Raw genomic sequence first — 23670 nt, 5'->3', positions numbered from 1 at the left:
ATGTGAATAGCCTGTGAATTCAGCTACTGGTTACCCAGGTATGGAACTGCCCCAAAGAAAACTTTTGCTGTGAATCTCCAGTCCTTTCCCTCAGAGCAACCCCAGAATTCTACTTCCTTGGCGGCCAAGCCCCTGTGGAAACCTCTGGACGTCCAGGACATCCTGGAGACCAGCGCTCAGAACGACAATCACAGTCTCCTCGGCCGACCAGATAAGCTTCCATGCACGCAGGTGCAGATTCTGTAACCACCTCCTAACCAGGAGGAAAATCCACAAGGGCAAAGGGGCACTCCCAGTTTTCAAGCTGACACATAAGCATCTATCCCCTGGTGACAGCTCCCAGGAGATGGGGCTCCCCTCAGCCCTCCATCCACTCTCCAGCCCTTCCCACCACCTCCTTACCACCATGTCTTCGCTCTATTAGACCTGTCTTAATCTGGGCTCTGAGGCCCTAATCAAATCTGGTATCTCCCTAGCTCTATTTCAGCCTGTCTGCCTCCCATGAGGCTGGCTGATCTACAGTTTTCTGCTTTCATTACTACAAAAGCTAATGGATCACCTTGTATTTATCCTCAAACACGCATGCATACAATTGGAATTTAATTCTGTGTGTGAAAGAAACATTGTTAAATGACATTTGAATTTGTAGTACCTGTTTCAGAAAGGATTCCAGGGCTGATTGTGCAGCTTTTTTCAATTCTACATTTGTGTGGGCACACCACTTTAGCAGGACTTCAAATAGAGACACGTACTTGTCCAGAAGGCAGGTGCTAAACTGAGATGCGTGCAGGGCAAATAAGCGCAAGCCAGCTGCAAATGCAAAAGCCATTATATTTAAAATCAGAGGACATACGACAGAACAGAAAACCAAAAAAGCTGCAGGGCTATGTCAAAGTCAAGACTGTGCTCAGGAAGATCTGGTACCATTACACTACAGTAACCCAGGGATTCCCGTCAGCGCTCTAAACAGGCCCACAACTTAGCCGACAAATCCCAAACCAAGGGTCAGAAGTGGAATTAGGGTTCACTGAGACACAGGCGGAATCGAACAGCCTGGATCCCCTGAAAGATACCCTAAAATAAAATGCTTTCAACCATATGGCCTGAGTATCACCGTTTCAGCCAGAACTTCCTAAGTCACCAAAAGACTCCCTGTAAATAACTGTGTGAAACATAACAGATGCTATCACATTCGCTTTCCTTCAGAGTTTAAGCAAAAGCCTACCTGAGATGTTAATTTAGTAATCTAAGATAACATACCTCATTAAATCAGAATCCTACCTGAGGGCACGGCATATCTCTTCAGATCAATCTATTTTAGAAAACAAAAATTCACCATCAGTATTTGAAAGTCTGCACTGCAAAGGCATCAGAGTAATATTAATAGTAATATAAATCCTACCTGAGGACGGATTGCCTTCAGAACAAAATTAAAAATCTCCTTTGAAGTCTGGGGATCTGGGGAAATACCAAGAAGCCTCTGTTACAAACAGTAGTAACAGTATCACGCGACACGCTTACAGACAGCCTGATGCCTATATTAACCCTATTCGTCCCTGGTGAATTCAAGAGTATCATCTTTCATCATTCCATCCAGCTAGAACGTTCCAAGTTATTACTGCTGCACAGTTATGACTGCGAGGAAACAAAGAAAATCTGGGATAACAAAGACACGGTTTAAACACCAACTCATCACTTACAAGCTCTGAGAGGTTTAAACACCAACTCATCACTTACAAGCTCTGAGAGGTTTAAACACCAACTCATCACTTACAAGCTCTGAGAGGTTTAAACACCAACTCATCACTTACAAGCTCTGAGAGGTTTAAGCACCAACTCATCACTTACAAGCTCTGTTAAATAATCTCTCAAAGCCTCAATTTTCTTATTTGTGTTAGAGACAGTATATATCTTTCTTTTAGGATAGTTCAGAGGATTAAATAAAATAACTTACTCATAGCCAAACACACCATTTCTCCCCAATATACCCAGGCATTTATTCAACGCGCAGTACGTGTAAGAAAGAAAAAGAAGAAGGAAAAAGAAAGGTACTTGCCAAGATATTATGAGAATTACGAATACAAATACAATATGACTTTTGACCTCAGCAAACTTATTACTGAAAGGTAACGTAAAACAGGCACACGACTATAGCATGTGGCTCTAATCCTGGCCCGACACACACCACAGTTATCTGCATAATCGTCTCACACCAGATTATTCACTGTAGCTGTGAAGAATCATGCTTTAGGCATCACGAATTCCTCTACCCTTCTAACGGTGACTTGTCATCAGTCAGCAGAGACCCAAGAACTGACATATTTGAGACAGAGCCCTGGTGATGATGTGACAGGAGCTGGATAAAGAAAGTGGTCAGATAGGCCTCAAAGCAGAGAAACATCAACACAGTTGCAGGATGGTGGCATAAAAAAGACATTTAAAAAGCTACTTTGAAATTCATGACAGATTTCTGACTGAGTATTCTATTAAGGCTTTCCAGACATGGTAGCATTTGTTCTGAGGCTCAAAGAATAGGTACTAGTTGGGGAAAAGGTCATTCAAATAGAAAGTAATCATGTTAATAAACACAAGTGTGCATACACAGCGCACCGGGCACTCGACAGTGCACAATGGGTCTGGGGTGTGGACTCTGCGAAGACCGACTTCCCTAGGCTCTGCCCTCCACAATCCACTCTCCTGCACCCCCTCCCTCTAGTGACCCACTCCCTGTACAAGCATGGTCTTTTATCTGTTGTTTTCAATGTGGTAAAATAGACCTATTTATCATTTAAACAATATGCACAGATAGAATTCATTGGCACTAAATATATTCGCACTGCTGTGTAACCATCACTACTGTCTATAACCAAAATGTTTTGACCATCAGTAACAGAAGGGCTGTGCCCCTCAAACCGTAACTCCCGTTTCCCCACCCCCAGGCCCAGGCACCTCTATTCTACTGTTTCTGTGAATCTGGCTACTCTAAGTGCCAAGCATGAGTGGAATCACATATTGCTTGCATCTCGTGGCTGCCTTATTCTACTTAGCATCCCATCCGTAAGGTTCATCCAACTTGCAGCATGTGTCAGACTTTCATGGCTTTTTATGTCTGAATTAACATTCCATTGTGTGTATGTGCCCCATCTTGTTTTTATCCATTCATCCCTTAATGAATACTTGGGTGGTTCTTGCCCTTTGACTTACTGTGGATTTGCTGCTAGGAACATGGGAGTACAAATTCTATTTTTTTTAAACCTTCTCTTGGACAGGTGCAGTGACTCATGCCTGTAATCCCAATACTTTGGGAGGCTGAGGCAGTCAGATTGCCTGAGGTCAAGAGTTCGAAGCCAGCCTGGCCGACACAGTGAAACCCCAACTCTACTAAAAATAAAAAAATTAGCTGGGTGTGGTAGTGCATGCCTGTAATCCCAGCTACTCAGGAGGCTGAGGCATGAGAATTGCTTGAACCCGGAAGGCAGAGGCTGCAGTGAGACAGGATCATGCCACTGCACTCCAGCAAGAATGTCTCAAAAACAACAAAAAACCCTCTCCGACACCCACATCTCCCATCAGCCACAGCCCATTTCTTTGCTCTCTTCCATTATAAGATTTGCCTAGCGTTGGCTGAGCATGATGGCTCACACCTGTAATCCCAGCACTCTGGGAGGCTAAGGCAGTGGATCACCTGAGGTCAGGAGTTCGAGACCAGCCTGGCCAACATGGTGAAACCCCATCTCTACTAAAAATACAAAAAACTAGCTGGGCTTAGTGGTGGGCATCTGTAATCCTAGCTATTTGGGAGGCTGAGGCAGAAGAATCGCTTTAACCCGGGAAGTGGAGGTTGCAGTGAGCCAAGATCACGCCACTGCACTCCAGCATGGGCAACAAGAGTGAAACAGTCCCCTACTTCAAAAAAAAAAAAAGATTTATCTAACTAGTGTTTTCTACAAACGGTCTCTAGCTCCTCCTGCTCTTCACCCTAGAGGTCCCATTTCTCCAATGCTCAATGGATGCTGCTCTCATGGGGCTGAACCCACCACTTACTGCAGGTGCCTCCTCCCCAGACCCCACCAGAGGCAAGGCAGCCCTGCATCACCTCCTCAGCACTCTCCCTCGACCCTCTGCCTGGTCCTGCGCTCTTGCCCTGCGCTCTTGCCCCATGCTTATCTTGCTCACACTCCTAGCTTTAAATACTACCTCTGTGCTGAAGACCTCCAAATGCATAGCCCGAGGTCTGACTTCTGCTGCAACATCCCATGTTATACATGCAACCACACAGATGACATCTAAGCCTGGATGCTTCCTAAGTGTCTCCAGTTAAACACATCCAACACAAAGGCCAGGTTTCTACCAGAAAGTTGGTCTATCCCATCCCATTCAGCTTAGGAGTCAGTGCACAGCCCTCAGTTCCTCACTAAGGAACAGTGTCTCATTCCTACACTAACTCATAGCCCATACCCCACAGCGGTCAGGCAGAGCCCTGTGAAATATCTCTTGGCCCACATCTACTCCTTTTTGAAAAGCCCTGGCTCCCACTCCATCTGGAATGAGATTCCAGCTCAGAAGCCCCTCACATACCAACCCTTTGTCCTTCCCATCTCACCTGGCCTTCACACTCTAGACACGCCAGCTCTTATAGACTCTCAGACTATAACAAGCAGGCTAAGCACAGGCTCAGAGGCTGGCCAAGCATGGGGCTGGGCACTAAGCAACCACTGCCTAGAATGACTGCTTTTTCAGCACTTCCCCAGCTGTCTCCCTCTCTTCCTTCTGACCACAGTTTCTGTATTACATCCTCAGAAAGCACCAGCAGGCTGTGTGCTCCATCTTTCCAAATTCTGGCATTCCCCTTCAATGCACCCCACCTCTGGGCATTGCTGAACCCCAACATCAGCAGAGCTGGTTTATTTGTTCATCTGTTTCCTCCACTAGACTGAGCTCATGATTTTAGGAATTCGGTGATTTCAATCACTGGTTTAACATCAGGTTCTTCACTCTTTAGATAGATGGCACCCATGGCCAGACACAGTGCCTCAAGCCCGTAATCCTAGCACCTTTGGGAAGGTGAGGCAGATGGACTGCTTCAGCCCAGGAGTTAACCGACACTGTGAAACCCCGTCTCTACGAAAAATCCAACAGCTAGCTAGGGCCAAGTGCACTGGGTCATACCTGTAATTCCAGCACTTTGGGAGACTCAGGCAGGTAAATCACTTGACCCCAGTAGTTTAAGACCAGCCTGGGCAACATGCTGAAACCCTGTCTCTACTAAAAACACAAAAACTAGCCTGGCATAAGCCCAGCTACTTGGAAGGCTGAGGTATTGGAATCACACAAGAGGCAGAGGTGGTAGCAAGCCAAGATTGCGCCACCAAACTGTAGCCTTGGTGACAGAGCAAGACTCAGTCTCAAAAAGGAAAAAAAAAAAAAAACAAATAGGGGAAAACGATCCAAGATGGCCAATCGCTAACATCCCGGGATTGCAGCTCTCAGGGAAGGCGGGGAGAACTAGAGGACGCCACACTTTCAGACAAATTCTGGTCGCTCACGGAGCAGGAGATCCCCCAGTGGAGGAAACACACGGGTGGCCAGCGCGACTCTCGTGGCCGGTGCAGCAGTTCCGCCAGCACCTCGGCGCGGCAGCTCTCGGAGCAAAGTAAACAGGTTCGGAGGACCGGCCCGGGTCCCCAGCATGACACCAGAGCCCGGCAGCAGCTGTGACAGCACCTCGGCGCAGAAGCGCTCAGCGCAGAGTAAACAGGACCGGTTTCCCTTCTGACCGAGGTTTGGAGCCCCAGGAAGGCAGAGTCGCCTACTACCGACACAAGAAGGAAGCCCGACAGGAGAATCCTGGGCAGAAAAGCACCATCAGTCTTAACGCCGCTGCTCTGGCCCTGGGAACTAAAAACCTGGACGTCCACTCAAGAGACCTAATCTGAAAGTTGGTAATTTCAAAGACGGCAGGAGGATAAATTTACAATGATGGGAAGAAACCAGTGTAAAAAAAGCTGAGAATACTCAAAGTCAGAACGCCTCTCCCTCTAAAGATGATCACAGTTCCTCATCAACAATGGAACAAGGCTTGATGGAGAACCAGCGCATCCCGATGACAGAATCACTCTTCAAGGAATGGATAATAAGAAACTTCGGTGAGTTAAAAGAACATGTTGTAGCCCAAGGTAAAGAAACTAGGAACTTTGAAAAAAGGTTTGATGAAATCCTATTGAGAACAGACAACTTAGAGCAGAGTATGAGTGAATTAATGGAACTAAAGAATACAATACAGGAACTCCAAGAAGTATGCACAGGTTTAAACACTCGAATTGTTCAAGCAGAAGAAGGGATATCAGAGGTCAAAGTCCAACTTAATGAAATAAAACGTGAAGAAAAGATTAGAGAAAAAAGGATAAAAAGGAACGAGCAGTCTCCAAGAAATGTGGGACTATGTGAAAAGACCAAATTTACGTTTGATAGGTGTACCTGAATGCGACGGAGAGAATGAATCCAAGCTGGAAAATACCCTTCAGGATATTATTCAGGAAAATTTTCCTAAACTAGCAAAGCAGGTCAAAATTCAACCCCAGGTAATACAGAGAACACCACAAAGATATTCCTCAAGAAGAGCAACCCCAAGGCACATAATCATTAGATTCACCAGGGTTGAAACGAAGGAGAAAATACTAAGGGCAGCCAGAGAGAAAGGTCATGTTACCCACAAAGGCAAGCGTATCAGACTTACAGCAGATCTCTCAGCAGAAACTCTACAAGCCAGAAGAGAGTGGGGGCCAATATTCAACATCCTCAAAGAACAGAACCTTCAGCCCAGAATTTCATATCCAGCCAAACTAAGCTTCACAACTGAAGGAAAAATAAAATCTTTTATGAACAAGCAAGAACTCAGAGATTTTATTACCACCAGGCCTGCTTTACAAGAGCTTCTGAAAGAAGCATTACACACAGAAAGAAACAACCAGTATTAGCCTTTCTAAAAATACACCAAAAAGTAAAGAGCACCAACATAAAGAAGAATTTACACCAACGAATGGATAAAACAGCCAGTCAACATCAAATGGCAGTAACCCTAAATTTAAATTGACTAAATCCCCCAATCAAAAGACACAGCCAAAACCCAATGGCATGTTACATCCACACCTGTTTCACATGCAAGGATACACAAAGACTCAAAACAAAGGGATGGAGAAAGATTTACCAACCAAATGGAGAGCAAAAATAAATAATAAATAAATAAAAAGCAGGAGTTGCAATTCTCGTATCGGAGAAAATAGATTTTAAAGCAACGAAGATACAGTGGTAAAAGGATCAATGCAACAACAAGAGCTAACGATCCTAACACCCAGATACGAGACTTAGATTCAGTGAGACAGAAAATTAATAAGGATATCAAGGACTCGAGCTCAGATCCGGAACAAGTAAACTTAATAAATATTTATAGAGCTCTCCACTTCAAATACACAAAATATACATTCTTGTCAATACCACATCACACCTACCCATAAGTTTAAATGAAACATTGATTGGCCATTATTAATACTCAATTTTTTTCAAAATAAAGCAATATTTCCATTTACTCTCCCTCTTTCTCTTCCTCTTTCTTCCTCTCCTTTACTTATTTTTTTTTCTTTCCTTCTCTCAAAAAAAAAGAAATCAACTTGTAAACCTCTAGATCCAGGTCGGCAATGTCTCTCTCATTGCTTGATTTCCTTCCTTCCCTTCCCTCCCTCCCTCCCTCCCTCCCCGCTTCCTCCCTCCCTTCCTTCCTTCCTTCATCCCTTCCTTCCTCCCTACCGTCCTTCTTCCCTCCCTTCCGGCCTTCCTCCTCCCCACCAAAAAAGAAAAAAGAAAAAAAAAAAAAAAAGCAGGGCATGGTGGCATGCACCTGTAGACCCCAGCTACTTGGGGACAGCTACAGTGGGAGGATTGTTTTGAGCCCAGGAGGCTGAGGATCAGTGAGCCCAGATCACAGCACTGCACTATAGCCTGGATAACAAAGTGAGATTCTATCTCAAAAAAGAAAAAAAAGAAAAGAAAAAAATATATATATACATATATATATTTCTTTATATATATATAATAATTTTAAATTTGTTTATTTATTTTTTGAGACAGAGACTTGCTCTATCATCAGGCTGGAGTGCAGTGGCATGATCTTCACTCACTGTGACCTTCACCTCCTGGATTCAAGTGATTCTCCTGCCTCAGCCTCCCGAGTAGCTGGGACTATAGGCGCGCACCACCACACCCAGCTGATATTTTGTATTTAGTAGAGACGGGGTTTCACCATGTTGGCCAGGATGGTCTCAATCTCTTGACCTTGAGATCCACCCTAAGGATGCTTCCTAAGTGTCTGTGGGACGCCTCAGCCTCCAAAAGTGCTGGGATTACAGGTGCAAGCCACCGGGCCTGCCCTTAAAATTATTTTTGTAACTCATACATACACTCTGTATTTCCTGGGTGACTTCCATATGTGTACGAATGAATTATTAGGATTTGTATTTAGTGCTTGAAGTCACATGATCATGGCATCAAAAAACTTATCAATTTTAGCCTCAGTCCAAGATTTGCCACTTGTTAGCCAAATTGATTTTCTAGTGTTGTCATAACAACCTACCACATATTTAATAGCTTAAAACAATACAGATTTGGAGCCGGGCACAGTGGCTCACACCTGTATTCCCAGCACTTTGGGAGGCTGAGGCAGGCATATCACCTGAGGATCGGAGTTCAAGACCAGTCTGACCAATAGGGAGAAATCCCATCTCTATTAAAAATACAAAATTAGCTGGGCACGGTGGCTCACGCCTGTAATCCCAGCACTTTGGGAGGCCGAGGCGGGTGGATCACAAGGTCAAGAGATCGAGACCATCCTGGTCAACATGGTAAAACCCCGTCTCTCCTGAAAATACAAAAAATTAGCTGGGCATGGTGGCGCATGCCTATAATCCCAGCTACTCAGGAGGCTGAGGAAGGAGAATTGCCTGAACCAGGAGGCGGAGGTTGCGGTGAGCCAAGATTGCGCCATTGCACTCCAGCCTGGGTAACAAGAGCGAAACTCTGTCTTAAAAAAAAAAATACAAAATTAGCCGGGCATGGAGGCAGATGTCTGTAAACCCAGCTACTTAGGAGGGTGAGGCAGGAGCATCATTTGAACCCGGGAGAGGGATGCTGCAGTGAGCCGAGATCATGCCACTACACTCCAGCCTGGGCGACGAGTGAAACTCCGTCTCAAAATATATATATACAGATTTATTATCTATAGTTCTGGAGGCGAAAAGTCTATAATGATTCTCACTGAGCTAAATTCAAGGCATCAGCAGGGCTGTGCTCCTTCCGAGAGGCTTAGGGAAGAACCCTTTTCTTGCTTCTCCAGCCTCGAGGGGTGACCCCATGCCTTGGCTTATGCCGCCTTCTACATCCCCTTCCTGACTCCTCTGTGCCTTCCTCTTCCACATTTAAGGACCCTGTGATCACACCAAGGCCATGAGGATGATCCAGGTTCATCTCTCCAGTTCAAGGTCAGCTGATTAGCAACCTTAATTCCGCTATGCTATGTAGCATACCAGGGACTAAGATGGGACACCCTGGGAGCCATTATTCTCCTAACCACACAAGTCACTATGTGACTTAACTTAGACAAGTTTACTAATCTATACAACAGAGATATTTTACCTGTCATGCAGAGTCATTACAGGAGCTTGTCTTGCAACATGTCTAGAATAGTCCTTAATGAACAGTAAATGAGCAGTAAGTGCTACTATTTTCCTTGCATTATATATGCCAAGTACACATAAAGACAAATAAGCAACAACACCTGCCAGCAGGGTCTAGGGACAGAATGAAACATGACCCAACTTAAGTGCTGTCACAGAGGGGAGGACAGAGGACAGAGGAAATGGCTCACCTCAGGGGAATGAATGATAAATGCTTCCCAAAAGGGCGATGGTTGAAAAGAAGCTGAGGAAGTGGGAGCCACAGGATACAGGAGAAAGATGACAGGAAGAAAAATCACACAGGGCTACTCTAACAATCTTGATAAGCAACAAAGAAGGCTTGCGTAGAAACATTAGTTTAGCGTGCTGCTGGGAGTTGCTTGGAGGTTGGCGGCACGGGGCTGAAGGCTAGCAGACGGAGCGATCGTGTCGATCATGTCGCACAAACAAATTTACTATTCGGACAAATATGACGACGAGGAGTTTGAGTATTAGCATGTCATGCTGCCCAAGGACATAGCCAAGCTGGTCCCTAAAACCCATTTGATGTCTGAATCTGAATGGAGGAATCTTGGCGTTCAGCAGAGTCAGGGTTGGGTCCATTATGTGATCCATGAACCAGAACCTCACATCTTACTGCTCCGGCGCCCACTACCCAAGAAGCCGAAGAAATGAAGCTGGCAAGCCACTTTTCAGCTTCAAGCTTTACACAGCTGTCCTTACTTCCTAACATCTTTCTGATGACATTATTGTGTTGCCTTCTTGCTTCTCACTTTGATATTTAAAAGATTCAATACACTGTTTGAATGTGCTGGTAACTGCTTTGCTTCCTGAGTAGAGCCACCACCACCATAGCCCAGCCTGATGAGTGCTCTGTGGACACACAGCCTCAGCTGAGTGTGACCCCAGAAGCCACAGTGTGCTGTGTATCCAGAACACACTTGGCAAATGGAAGCATCTGAGATGAAGACCATGGCTGTGACAGGGATCGTGTAAACTTGTTTTAGTCTTTTCCTGCCGGGTGTTGTATGTGTGGTGACTTGTGGATTTATGTTTCAGTGTATTGGAAACTTTCCATTTTTTTCAAGAAATCTGTTCATGTTATAAACCTTGATTAAAGAGGAAGTTTTTATAATCTAAAAAAAAAAAGAAATATTAGCTTAAAACTGCTCTTTTTGCAGGTTAAAAAAAAAAATTATTGGATATAAGCAATTTTGGAAGTTTCAACCTAATGGAAGAAAAACAGACTAGGTACAAACATCTGGTAATTACTTGAAGATAAAGTTAGGTAAAGAGGCCAGTGGTGGTGGGTCATGCCTCTAATCCCAGCACTTTGGGAGGCCGAAGTAGGTGGATCACCTGAGGTCAGAAGTTTGAGACCAGCCTCGCCAACATGGTGAAACCCCATCTCTACTAAAAGTATAAAAATTAGCTGGGCATGGTGGCACATGCCTATAATCCCAGCTACTCAGGAGGCTGAGGCAGAAGAATCACTTCAACCCCGGGAGGCAAAGGTTGCAGTGAGCCAAGATTGTACCGCTGCACTCCAGCCTGGATGACGAGAGCAAACCTGTCTCAGAAAAAAGAAAAAGTGATGAGGAAAAGCAAAGGAGTCCCCCCCCCCACCCATTAAAATTCTTTTAGGATTAAAAATTATATTTGTCTTTTTAAAAAAAAATGAATTTCATTGACCAGGTATGGCGGCTCATGCCTGCAATCCCCATGCTTTGAGAGACTGAAGTGGGAAGATCACTTGATGAGAAGAGTTCAATAGCAGCCTGGGCAATATGGAGAGACTCCGTCTCTACAAAAAATAAAAGGAGCCAGGCATGGTGGCGCCTATAGTCTCAGCTACTTTGGAGGCTGAGGCAGGAAAATTGCCTGAGTCTGGACATTTAAGACTGTAGTGAGCGATGACTGTGTCTGTGAGCAGCCACTGTACTCCAGCCTGGGAGACATGGTGAGACCCCCATCTCTTAAAAAAAGTAAGAAAAGGGCCAGGTGCAGTGGCTCACCGCACCAGCACTTAGGAGGCCAGGGTGGGCAGATCACAAGGTCAGGAGTTCAAGACCAGCCTGATCAACATGGTGAAACCCCGGTTCTACTAAAAATACAAAAATTAGCTAGGCGTGGTGGCCAGTACCTGTAATCCCAGCTACTCAGGAGACTGAGGCAAGAGAATTGCTTGAACCCAGGAGGTGGAGGTTGTGGTGAGCTGACATCATGCCATAGCATTCCAACCTGGGCAACAAAGCAAGACTCCATCTCAAAAGAAAAAAAAACTGAACTTCAGCAAAATAAGGGCTTTTTGTGTACCAAAGGACATAATACAGTGAAAAGACACTCAAAAAATGAGAGAAGGCTGGGTGCAGTGGCTCACACCTGTAATCCCAGCACTTTGTGAGCCCAAGGTGGGTGGATCACTTGGAGACCAGCCTGGGCAACACGGGGAAATCCCGTCTCTTCAAAAAGTACAAAACTTAGCCATCTTTGGTGGCACATGCCTGTGGTCCCAGCTACCTGAGAGGCTGAGGTGGGAGGATCACTTGAGCCCAGGAGGTGGAGGTAAGCAGACAGCCATCACTGTGCTCCAGCCCAGGGAACAGAGCGAGACCCTATCTTGCGGGGGAGAAAATATTTGCAAATCATACATCATGTATCTGATAAGAAACTGGTATCTGGCTAGGCACAGTGGCTGACGCCTATCCTCCTACTACGTTGTGGGGGCCAAGACAGGAGGATCATTTGAGCCCAGGAGTTAGAAACCAGACTGGGAAACCAGACTGGGAAACCAGCCTGGGAAACATGGCAAAACCTTGTCTCTACAAAACATGTTTTAATATTAGCTCAGTGTGATGTTGTGCACCTGTGGTACCAGCTGCCCGGAAGGCCAATGTGGGAGGATCCCTTGAGCCCAAGAAGTTGAGGCTGCAGTGAGCCATGTCTGAGCCACTGCACTCAGCCTGGGTGACAGAGCAAGAACCTGTCTCAAAAAACAACAATAAATAAAAGGTGAAAGAAAAAAAAAAAGAAAGAAAACCAATTAATCTAAAAATTGAGCAAAATATCTAAACAGACGTTTCTCCAAAGATACACAAATCGCAAGTAAGTATATGAAAAGGTGCACAATCAACATCTTCATCATCAGGGAAATGCAAATCAAAACCATAAGATATCCCTTCACAACCATTAGGCATTAGTATGGCTAATACCAAAAACACAGAAAATGACAAGCCAGTGAGGATGTGGAGAAGCTGCGACCCTTGTGCACTGCTGGTGGGAATGTAAAATGCTGCAGCCACTGTGAAAAATGGTACGATTCCTCAGAAAACTCAAGCTAAAGTTACCATGTAATCCAGCTATCGCAATTCTAAGTATATAACCAAAAGAATCAAAAGCAGGGACTGCTAACAGACATGTGTTCAACAGTGATCATGGCAACACCACTGAGAATAACCAAAACGTAGAGGCAAACCGAGTATCCATACGTGGATGAATTCATCAACAAAATGTAGTATATACACACAGGAATATGATTCGGCCTTCAAAAAGAAGACAATGCTAACACATCAGGATACGGTCGAACCTGAAAGACACTATGCTAAGTGAAATAAGCCACACAGAAAAAGCTACATACTATGAGTCCATCTTCGTAATATTTTTGAAATGACAAAACCACGAATGGAGATAGACAGGAGTGGTGATTAGGGGTCCAAAACAGCGGAAGACATAACTATGGCTGTTAATATAGTAGCACATGGGATATTTGTGCCAATAAATCTGTTAATACCTTGACTGCAATGGCACATACACATGTGACGGAATTACACAGAACTCGCTGGGTGTGGTGGCTCGTGCCTATAATCCCAGCACTTTGAGGTGGGCAGATTACTTGAGCCCAAGAGTTCAAGACCAGCCTGGGCAACATAGTAAGACCCTGTCTCAATTATTTAAAAAAGGCTGAGGCGAGCAGATCACAAGGTTAGGAGTTCGAGACCATCCTGGCTAACACGGTGAAATCCCATCTCTACTAAAAATACAAAAAATTAGCCGGGCGTGTTGGTGTATGCCTGTAATCCCGGCTACTCGGGAAGCTAAGGCAGGAGAATTGCTTGAACTCAGGATGTGGAGGTTGCAGTGAGCGGAGATTGCACCACTGTACTCCAGCCTGGGCAACAGAGCAAGACTCCATCTCAAAAAAAAAAAAAAAAGAAAAAAAGAAAAGCAATATATATATATTAAAAGGGACCAGGAGCGGTGGCTCACTTGTGTAATCCCAGAACTTTGGGAGGCCTAGGCGGGTGAATCTGGGCAGATTACTTGAGATCAAGAGTTTCAAACAAGGTGGGTAACACAGCAAAACCCTATCTCTACTAAAAATACAAAAATTGGTCGGGTGCGGTGGCTCACGCCTGTAATACCAGCACTTTACGAGGCCGAGGCGGGCGGATCATGAGGTCAGGAGTTCAAGACCAGCCTGGCCAACATGGTGAAACTTTGTCTCTACTAAAAATACAAAAAACTAAACAGGTAAGGTGGCGGGTGCCTGTAATCCCAGCTACTGGGGAAGCTGAAGCAGGAGGATCGCTTAAACCTGGGAGGCAGAGGCTTCAGTGAACAGAGATCGAGCCACTGCACTCCAGCCTGGGCAACAGAGCGAGACTCCATCTCAAAAACATAAAACAAAACAAAGCACAAAAATTAACCAGGTGGTGGTGTGTGCCTGTTAAGTACCAGCTACTCAGGAGGCTGAGGTGAAGAACTGCTTGAACCTGGGAAGTGGAGGTTGCAGTGAGCCGAGAAAGTGTCACTGCACTCCAGCCCAGATCACAGAGCAAGACTGTCTCAAAAAAAAATGTTTCTTTAGTTTATTTTAATTGCACAGAACTAAATACACATACACAAATGTGTGGATGTTAAACTGTTGGGATCCGACAAAGCTCCGTGGACAACAGCAATGTTAACACCCACCACGCTGCGGTACTGCAGGTGGGAAAGACATCATCACTGGGGGAAATGGGCAGGCACACAGGCCCCTCTGGATTATTTCCCGCTACTGTATATGAATTCACTATTGGCTTAAGAGTTCAAAGAAATAAGCAGGCATTTGTCGTTAGACTTACAGATTTTGAATAAAGAAAATCAAGTGAAGCCAAGCAATACCTTCTTCCATGGACTTTGTGAAGTTGCACAGAAGCGAGGACAACCCCTTCAGACAGCCTGCCACAACAGGTAGCTTGGGCTCTCTCACTGCTGATGTCATCTAAAAGGAAAGATTTAAGAAGTTGCCACTACAAGAGAAAAACACGACCGTGTCTATGGAAGCAGAGTATCAGAAAGTTCATCATACCTGGGTCTTTAGTTCCCCCAGAAAAGCACGGAACAGGTTTTCCGCATTGTTTATCATCTCACTAGGATGAACTTCACCCAATAATCCCAAGAGCTCATATACTTTTTCTAAAACTGAAAAAAAAATTTAGACAAGTGAAGGCCTCAAACTACATTTAAATAAGTTAAACCAAAACGTATAACCAAAATAAAATTATGTTAAGTTCAAAATAAATTTTTAGGACATATAAAACACATAGCTTTTAGGACTGCATTCTTTCCTGATAAATTTTATGCAAATGTATTTGACATGTCTTATGAGTTTTCTTTTTAAAGAAATCATTTTGTAAAAATTTAATGTTTTTGGCCAGGTACGGTGGCTCATGCCTGAAATCCCAGCATTTTGGGAGGCTGAGGTGGGCGGATCACCTGTGGTCAGGAGTTTCAGATCATCCCGACCAACATGGAGAAACCCCATCTCTACTAAAAATACAAGACATTAGCCAGGCATGGTAGAGCATGCCTGTAATCCCAGCTACTCAGGAGGCTGAGGTAGGAGAATCGCTTGAACTGAGGAGGCAGAGGTTGCGGTGACCAGAGATTGCACCATTGCACTCTAGCCTAGGCAACAAACGAAATTGCATCTCAAAAAAAAAAAAATAATAACGTTTTTATGAAGGGAAATCTTCATATATTGTTTTTGTTTGGTTCCATTTTGGTTTGTTTTCAGCAAAAAAGGATTCATTTGTAAAACATTTAAGACCTAGTACAAAAAACCTAAATCTTACACTAATAATGTAATATTAATTTACTAAACTATTGGAAAATAACATGTAAATGCATCTCACCTGTATCTGGTATTTTTTTTTTCAATGCAAGTTCTCCATAGAATTTACTAAACAATTCTCCAATTTTCAATTCATCCATGAGTCTAGAACTTCTAAATGTCTGAAGTAACTAAAAGAATACAAATTCGTACATCAGTGTCGTGCAGGAATGAAGGAAAAAAGAATAAAAGTTAGCATTCTCTCTAAAGAGGAAAATAAAGGGATTTCTCTATCTCAGTGCGTTTGTACACAGCAAAGGTTCAGAATCAGGTGTGTCTCAAAGATTTACGCTTGGCCTCTCGGGATTCACATCCAACCCAGCTTATCTGGGAATTAGAGATTGAGGTGGGTGGTGGACGAACACCAGGGGAAGAGTCCTCTAGGCTTGTTACCTTCCCAAGAAACCAAGACGACTAGAACTACCCTCTCAAAACCAAGGACCAACAAGAAACAAGGGAATTCTAAAATACAGATACAAAAAAAAAAAACCAGAAACAGGTCACAGTGACCCCAACAACCACTTAAATCCAACATAACAACCCATTCCCACTGCTACGGTTTTAGGAAAAACCTCAGAGATACGAGGTGATTTTTCAGCAATTCCTAACAGCAATAGGTTTCACCAAAGCCAGTAAGGGCGATAAATGAAAGAGCAATAAATTCCTTAGTCATTTTCCTCCTTCATTCTCACAACTCAAAATTCTTCTTTTACTACACAGAAGAGTCTGGGAACAAAAAGCCAGGGTATTGTCAAGTGACCATCGGAAAATGTGTTTCTTACCCATACATACATCAATGTGATGAGATTCTATCCTTCTCCAAAACTCTCACCCAAAACAAAACTCAAAAATCTGTCTTTCAAAAGTTATATGTTGAATATAAAATACATGTACTTAGAAACATAATTACCTTTATAAGAAGGTCCAGGGCTGGAATTTTACATTTAGCAGCTCTATCTTTTGTATAAACACTGGTACAAGTATTCTAGGTTTTAAAAAAGACATAACCAAAATCATCAATAAGATATAAAAACTAAGACTCAGCAATATCTAAAACTACATCTCCAAGAGGAACAATACCAATCCTTAGTATTGAGCTGTTAAAAATGTAACATTAGGCCGAGCGCAGTGGTTCATGCCTGTAATCCCAGTACTTTGGGAGGCCAAGGCGGGTGGATCACAAGGTCAGGAGGTCAAAACCAGCCTGGCCAGCATGGTGAAACCCTGTCTCTACTAAAAATACAAAAATTAGCTAGGCATGGTGGCACACACCTGTAACCCTACCTACTCAGGAGGCTGAAGCAGGAGAATTGCTTAAACCTGGGAGGCAGAGGTTGCAGTGAGCCAAGACTGTGCCACTGCACTCCAGCCTGGGCAACAGAGTGAGACTCTCATTTCAAAAAATAAACAAATAAATAAATATATGAGTATATAAATGTACAGATTAAATATTATCGACCAGATGCTGTGCTTCATGCCTGTAATCCTAGCACTTTGGGAGGCAGAGATGGGAAGATCATTTTAGCTCAGGAGTTCAAGACCAACCTGGGCAACAGGGCAAAACCCTGTCTATACCAAAAAAAAAAAAATACAAAAATCAGCTGGGCATAGTGACACACGCCTGTGGTCCCAGCAATGTCAGAGGCTGAGGTGGGATGGGTTAATGACCTGAGCCGAGGAGATGGAGGCCACAGTGAGCCACGATCACACACTGCACTGCCGCCTGGATGACAGAGCAAAACCCTGTCTCACAAAATAAAAATAAACAATAAAAATAAAAATTATTATTATTATTTTGAGACAGAATATCGCTCATCACCCAGGCTGGAGTGCAATGGCGCAATCTCAACTTACTGCAACCTCCACCTCCCGGGATCAAGGGTTTCTCCTGCCTCAGCCTCCCAAGTAGTTGGGATTACAGGCACCCGCCACCATGCCTGCTAATTTTTGTATTTTTAGTAGAGATGGGGTTTCACCATGTTGGCCAGGCTGGTCTTGAACTCTTAACCTCAGGTGATCCACCTGCCTCAGCTGCCCAAAGTGCTGGGATTAGAGGTGTGAGCCACTGCGCCCAGCCAAAAAAAAAAAATAATTAAAAACATTGATGCAATACGCTGTGATAATGGTATAGACGAGAACAAAAAAAAAATACAAATTAAACAGATACCTCGGTGGAATTTTTTTTAAAGTCACTCATCTTTATATGCTTCTCATAGTACTTACTGCAATGTATCGAGAGAAAGAAATGAAATATAAAAAGGGTAACTAAAGATATTCAGAGTTCTGTGGCACAGCTACAGAAAAAACAAACAAACAAAAAAAGACGTTCAGAGAAGAAGGGCTGGGACTCTACAGGAAAAGAGCAGTGTAACTAAACAGCACGTGTTCTGGACTGAGGCCCTGGCTCCAAGACAGGTGAGTTTCGTTCCTTCTAAGTTTCATTCATAAGCTAGTGAGATTAGGAATAACTTCCTCACAGAGTTTTGGTAAAATTAAGTAAGACAAACTAGAAATTAAAGAACTTTGTAAACTGAAAAGCACTCTACAAAAAGTATTAGCTACTCCTACTACTGAGACAATTATTAAAAACATTAAGATTCCAATCAAGATAGCCTAGAAGTGAAAAGGGAATAAAACTTAAAACACCTATTAAAAAAGACTGACAACAAGAATGCAGTGGCTCATGTCTGTAATCCCATAGCTTTGGGAGGCTGAGGCAAGAGGATTGCTTGAAGCCAGGAGTTGGAAACCATCCTGGGCAGCATAGTGAAACTCTATCTCTGTAAATTAAAAAAAATTTAGCCAGCATAATGGCTTGTGCCTATAGTCCCAGGTACTTAGGAGGTTGACACAGGAGAATCCCTTGAGCCCAGGAGTTTGAGCCATGATCGTACCACTATACTCCATCCTGGGAAACAGAGCAAGACTTTGTCTCAAAGAAATAAAATTAGCCAGGCCCTAGGGAGGCCAAGGCAGGAGAATCCACTGAGCCTAGGAGTTAAAGGCTGCAGGGAGCTACAACGGCACTATTGCACTCCAGCCTGGGAAACAAAGTGAAACCCTGCCTCCAAAAACAAAAATGACTGATAACCATTAAAAGTAATATTTTAGGCCAGGCATGGTGGCTCACACCTGTAATCCCACCACTTCGGGAGGTTGAAGCCAGCAGATCACAAGGTCAGGAGATTGAGACCATCCTGACCAACACGGTAAAACCCTGTCTCTACTAAAAATATAAAAATTAGCCGGGCATGGTGGCACACGCCTGTAGTCCCAGCTACTCGGGAGGCTGAGGCAGGGGAATCACTTGAACTCGGGAAGTGGAGGTTGCAGTGAGCCGAGATCACACCACTGGACTCCAGCCCGGGCAACATACCAAGACTGTCTCAAAAAAAAAAAAATAAGGAATATTTTTTATATTTTATCTAGTTAAAATTTGTAAAACATCTTAAAAATGACCTCCAATTGAATACCTCCTTCATCCTTCTAGAAGCAAATTCAGGACCAATAAAAACTTACCACATATGATATGTGGTACTTGAAAGTACAAATAAGAAACAACCTCATTTATGACTGCTAGTTCCTACCATATGAAGAAGAAACCTGGGGCCAGCAGGTTGGAGAGAGACCCAAGAGAGCCAAACTTTTCCGACTGTTGTCAAAGGGAACACACAAACTACAGGGAACACAATCTCACCCAGTGAAAGGCTTTCTTTAAATTGTATTTTAAAACGTTCCAGAATCCGCCAGGTGTGGTGGCACACGCCTGTATTCCCGGCACTTTGGGAGGCTGAGGCAGGTAAATCAGGAGGTCAGGAGTTCAAGACCAGCCTGGCCAAGATGGTGAAACCTCGTCTTAATGACAACAAAAAAAGTTCCAGAATCTCTCCACAATTCAAAAAATGCTACCTGTGATGACTTTTTGTGAAAGGTACTATTTATCTCACGTGTAAAACGCTGTCAGGGGGCCAGGGAGCCCAGGGTGCCACTGCCGTCTCCTCAGGACAAAAAATTAAGGTAGTTACCAAAAAAATTATCAAAGTAGTTTCCCTGACAAAGGCCTTTGCTTACTAAATCTAAAAAATAATGAAGAGCCTACTTTTGTAACACAATGAAGCAGAAATAAGCAAATTCCCCATTTAAAAAGGAGAATTTTTTATCTTTAAAATAAAAATCCAAGTTCCTTACACCGTAAGTTAAATATAAGTTGATATATAATGTAATGAGGTGTGTTTTTTACTTCTTACCTTAATTTCAAGACAGTAAGGCGCCATCTTCTGGCCCATTTTTTCTAAGAAAATACATAAAAACTTTAGGATTTCTTCTCTACATTCACGAAACTGTAATGAAAGAGATACACATTGTAAATCTGGGTAAGAGGAATCATTTCAGGAATATACAAGAAAATCAAAACAAAAACTGTCAACTTACTTCAATACTGTTGAGTGACTTCCGGACAAATACAAGCAAACCGAAATCTCTGGAAAAAACTAGAGATGTCTGTAATGCTGTTTAAAAAAACAAGTAAGTAAGTTAAGAGAGTGCCAAGAGCATCATGCAAAACTACTCCTAAGGGGGCTGCACAGATTTTCAGGGCACAGCCTTAAAAATATCAAACACTAACCCAAGGTTGCTGTATTAAAACAAGGAAAGCAAAAAATTCTAGACAATGTTCCACAGGCATACAGTAGGCAGAATAATGGCCCCAAAGATGCCTGCATCCCAATCCCTGGGGTCACACCTTGTGAATCTGTAAACTGTACATGGCAAAAGGAAATTAAGCTTGCAGATGGAAGTAAGGTAGCTAATCAGTTGACCTTAAAATGGGGAGATCATATTGGATTATCCAGAGGGTCCAATGTAATCACACAGGCCCTTAAAAGTAAGAAGATAATAAGATCCTGCTTACTCATAGGGAAAAAAAAAAGGTAAGAAAATAAAGAAGAGTGGGTCACAGAGACAAGAAGGTGGGAAAGCAGAAGATTCCAAACCTCTGGTTAGGGGTACTTGACATGCTGTTGCAGGCTTTGAAGATGGAGGGAAGGGAGATGTGATCCAAGGAAAGGGACAGCTTCAAAAAGTACGAAATGTCAGGGATCTCAATCCTACAACCTGAATGAATAAGGCAATAGATCCTCCCAGGAGCCTTCAGAAAGAAAGCAGCCGTGCCTGGTGGTACTTTGGTTCCATCTTCCTGAGACCTGTGTGGGATTCTGACTTACAGAATCCCTCCTGCAATGGGAACTGTGAGAGTAACAGACCTATGCTGTTTTAAACCACCAAGTTTGTGGTAATTGCTACAGCAGCAATAAGGAACCAATACACTTCTCCTGGAATCTCTCAAGGGAAAGGAGATACGTTGGCCGAGTGCAGTGCCTGTAATCCCAGCACTTTGGGAGGCTGAGGTGGGTGGATCACCTGAGGTCGGGAGTTCCAGATCAGCCTGACCAACACGGAGAAACCCGTCTCTACTAAAAATACAAAAAATTAGCTGGGTGTGGTGGCGCGTGCCTGTAATCCCAGCTACTCAGAAGGCTGAGGCACGAGAATTGCCTGAACCCAGGAGGCGGAGCTTGCAGTGAGCCGAGATCGGGCCATTGCACTCCAGCCTGGTAACGAGAGCGAAACTCCGTCTCCAAAAAAAAAAAAAAGTTGCTAAACAAACAAAAATGAATTATAAATTCGAAACCTGAGAAGAGAAAGTAATTATGCAATGTTAGTTTTTTTATATTTCCCCATTGTTAATATGTTCCTGACAACACATAGAATATGTAAGATACTGGACGGGCACGGTGGCTCACGCCTATAATTCCAGCACTTTGGGAGGCCGAGGCAGGTGGATCACCAGGTCAAGAGATCAAGACCATCCTAGTCAACAAGGTGAAACCCCGTCTCTACTAAAAATATAAAAATTAGCTGGGCATGGTGGTGCATGCCTGTAATCCCAGCTACTCGGGAGGCTGAGGCAGGAGAATTGCTTGAACCCAGGAGGCGGAGGTTGCGGTGAGCTGAGATCGCGCCATTGCACTCCAGTCTGGGTAACAACAGCGAATCTCCATCTCAAAAAAAAAAAAGAATATGTAAGATACATATATGCAGCATGTTTTTTTTTTTTGAGACAGTCTTGCTGCCCAGGCTGGAGTGCAGTGGCATGATATGGGCTCACTGCAACCTCCATCACCTGGGTTCAAGCCATTCTCCTGTCTCAGCCTCTCGAGTAGCCTGGACTACAGGCGCACACCACCGTGCCCGGCTAATTTTTGTACTTTTAATAGAAACGAGGTTTCACCATACTGGTCAGGCTGGTCTCAAACTCCTGACCTCAGGTGATTCGCCCGCCTCGGCTTCCCAAAGGGCTGGGATTACAGCATAAGCCACAGCACCCGGCCACATACACTATCTTGTTTAAACTGCTTATGCTATTCCCACACCATATTCAGTACTAGCCTCTCCAGCAGAAAATCTCACCTAACTTTTGGTGAGATGGTGTTCTGGGCACAACATCCAGAAGAGGTCTGCACACTCATGTTTTAAAGAAGGAATTACAGGAGTTTCCACACAATGAAATATTTGAATTTTTTAAATACTGAAAAGAGGCACTTTTACTACAAAGGGAAAAAGTTCCCACCCAGGCATTGCTAAGTTAAAAGAACATCACGACTTCAATTATATTTTTTCAATTATTCTCAAAGCAGGAACAGCAAATATAAGGGTTTGGAAAAGGTACTGCTGGGAATTAGGCGAGATTCAGGTGAAAGCAAATACTTTCTCTTGGCTGGGCGCGGTGGCTCATGCCTGTAATCTACCTCTACTTTGGGAGGTAGAGGCTGTTGGATCAAGAGATCAGGAGTTCAAGACCGCCTGATCAGCACGGTGAAACCCCATCTCTATGAAAAATACAAAAAAATTAGCCGGGGGTGGTGGCGCGCGCCTATAATCCCAGCTACTCAGGAGGCGGAGGTTGCAGTGAATCGAAATCGCGCCATTGCACTCCAGCCTGAGCGACAGAGAGAGACTCCATCACACACACAGACACGCATGCACGCACAAACACACACACACACACACGCACGCACTTTTTCTCTGGCCCTCCCCCCACTCTGCATAGCAATGATTGCCAAATTACCGGTCGTTTTCACCAACTTTGGTTTTAAAATATCTTTCCTCTAATACTAGCGTGAAAAAAGCAGTATGACAAATCACCTTTCATACACAGAAATTCCCCTCAAGAACCTAAACGCTGTACTTCAAAACATCGTCATCTAAACAGAGAGAAGCGCCGGGCTGCCCAGCTCCAGAACGACTCGTGAAGCCAGGACCCACCCGCGGCCCAGCTCTGACCGGTACCCACCCAGCAACGCGGGGCTGCCGCTTAGCACGCATTCCTGCCCCAGGCCGCGGATCAGCTGATGACCGGCCAGGGCAGCACCGCAGCGGTCCGCGGCGGACAAGGTCTCCTGCAGCCGCAGCAGGGAGCAACGCACACCGGCTCCGGAGCCCGCCATGCCGCCGAGTCCCGCTCCCGCGCGTGCGCCCGCTCTGCCCGGACCCGGAAATGCCCCTGCGCGGGGGCGGGGCTACGGAGCGCGGCGGCAGGAACTTTCCCAGAGACCCCTGCGGGAGGGCCCTGGCCTGGAGGTACGTCTCCTTGGTCCGTATCGACCACGAAACCTAAGGAGATACGCCGTCCATAAGTCTGACCTGCGGAAGTAGATGGGGTGGCTACTTGGTATTGGAGTTGACTAAATAAATACCAGTGGCAGATAAAAGAACCGAGGGGCCTAGGTCAAG

General features: G+C 44.3%; 1 protein-coding gene and 1 pseudogene across 4 annotated transcripts in view; one reads left to right on the top strand and one right to left on the bottom strand.

Moving 5' to 3' along the window:
- Window positions 1-23409, bottom strand: part of PRKDC (protein kinase, DNA-activated, catalytic subunit) — a 195847-nt gene extending 172438 nt beyond the window's left edge. For all 4 annotated transcript variants that reach the window (XM_035277313.3, XM_002758884.6, XM_002758885.6 and 1 more), the window contains exons 1-10: window positions 23231-23409; window positions 20311-20387; window positions 20127-20219; window positions 16790-16864; window positions 15902-16010; window positions 15076-15188; window positions 14889-14988; window positions 1403-1458; window positions 1282-1312; window positions 653-810 (exon numbers count right to left, since the gene is read on the bottom strand). In XM_035277313.3, the coding sequence (XP_035133204.3) occupies window positions 653-810; window positions 1282-1312; window positions 1403-1458; window positions 14889-14988; window positions 15076-15188; window positions 15902-16010; window positions 16790-16864; window positions 20127-20219; window positions 20311-20387; window positions 23231-23384 (966 nt within the window). In that variant the 5' untranslated portion in view covers window positions 23385-23409. The remainder of the gene's footprint in view (window positions 1-652; window positions 811-1281; window positions 1313-1402; window positions 1459-14888; window positions 14989-15075; window positions 15189-15901; window positions 16011-16789; window positions 16865-20126; window positions 20220-20310; window positions 20388-23230) is intronic.
- On the top strand, window positions 10087-10548 carry LOC118148581 (cyclin-dependent kinases regulatory subunit 1 pseudogene; annotated as a pseudogene).
- Window positions 23410-23670: the final 261 nt, after the last annotated feature.

Source organism: Callithrix jacchus, chromosome 16, assembly GCF_049354715.1.
Source record: "Callithrix jacchus isolate 240 chromosome 16, calJac240_pri, whole genome shotgun sequence".
Classification (NCBI taxonomy): domain Eukaryota; kingdom Metazoa; phylum Chordata; class Mammalia; order Primates; family Cebidae; genus Callithrix; species Callithrix jacchus.
This window is presented reverse-complemented; position numbering and strand designations above follow the sequence as displayed.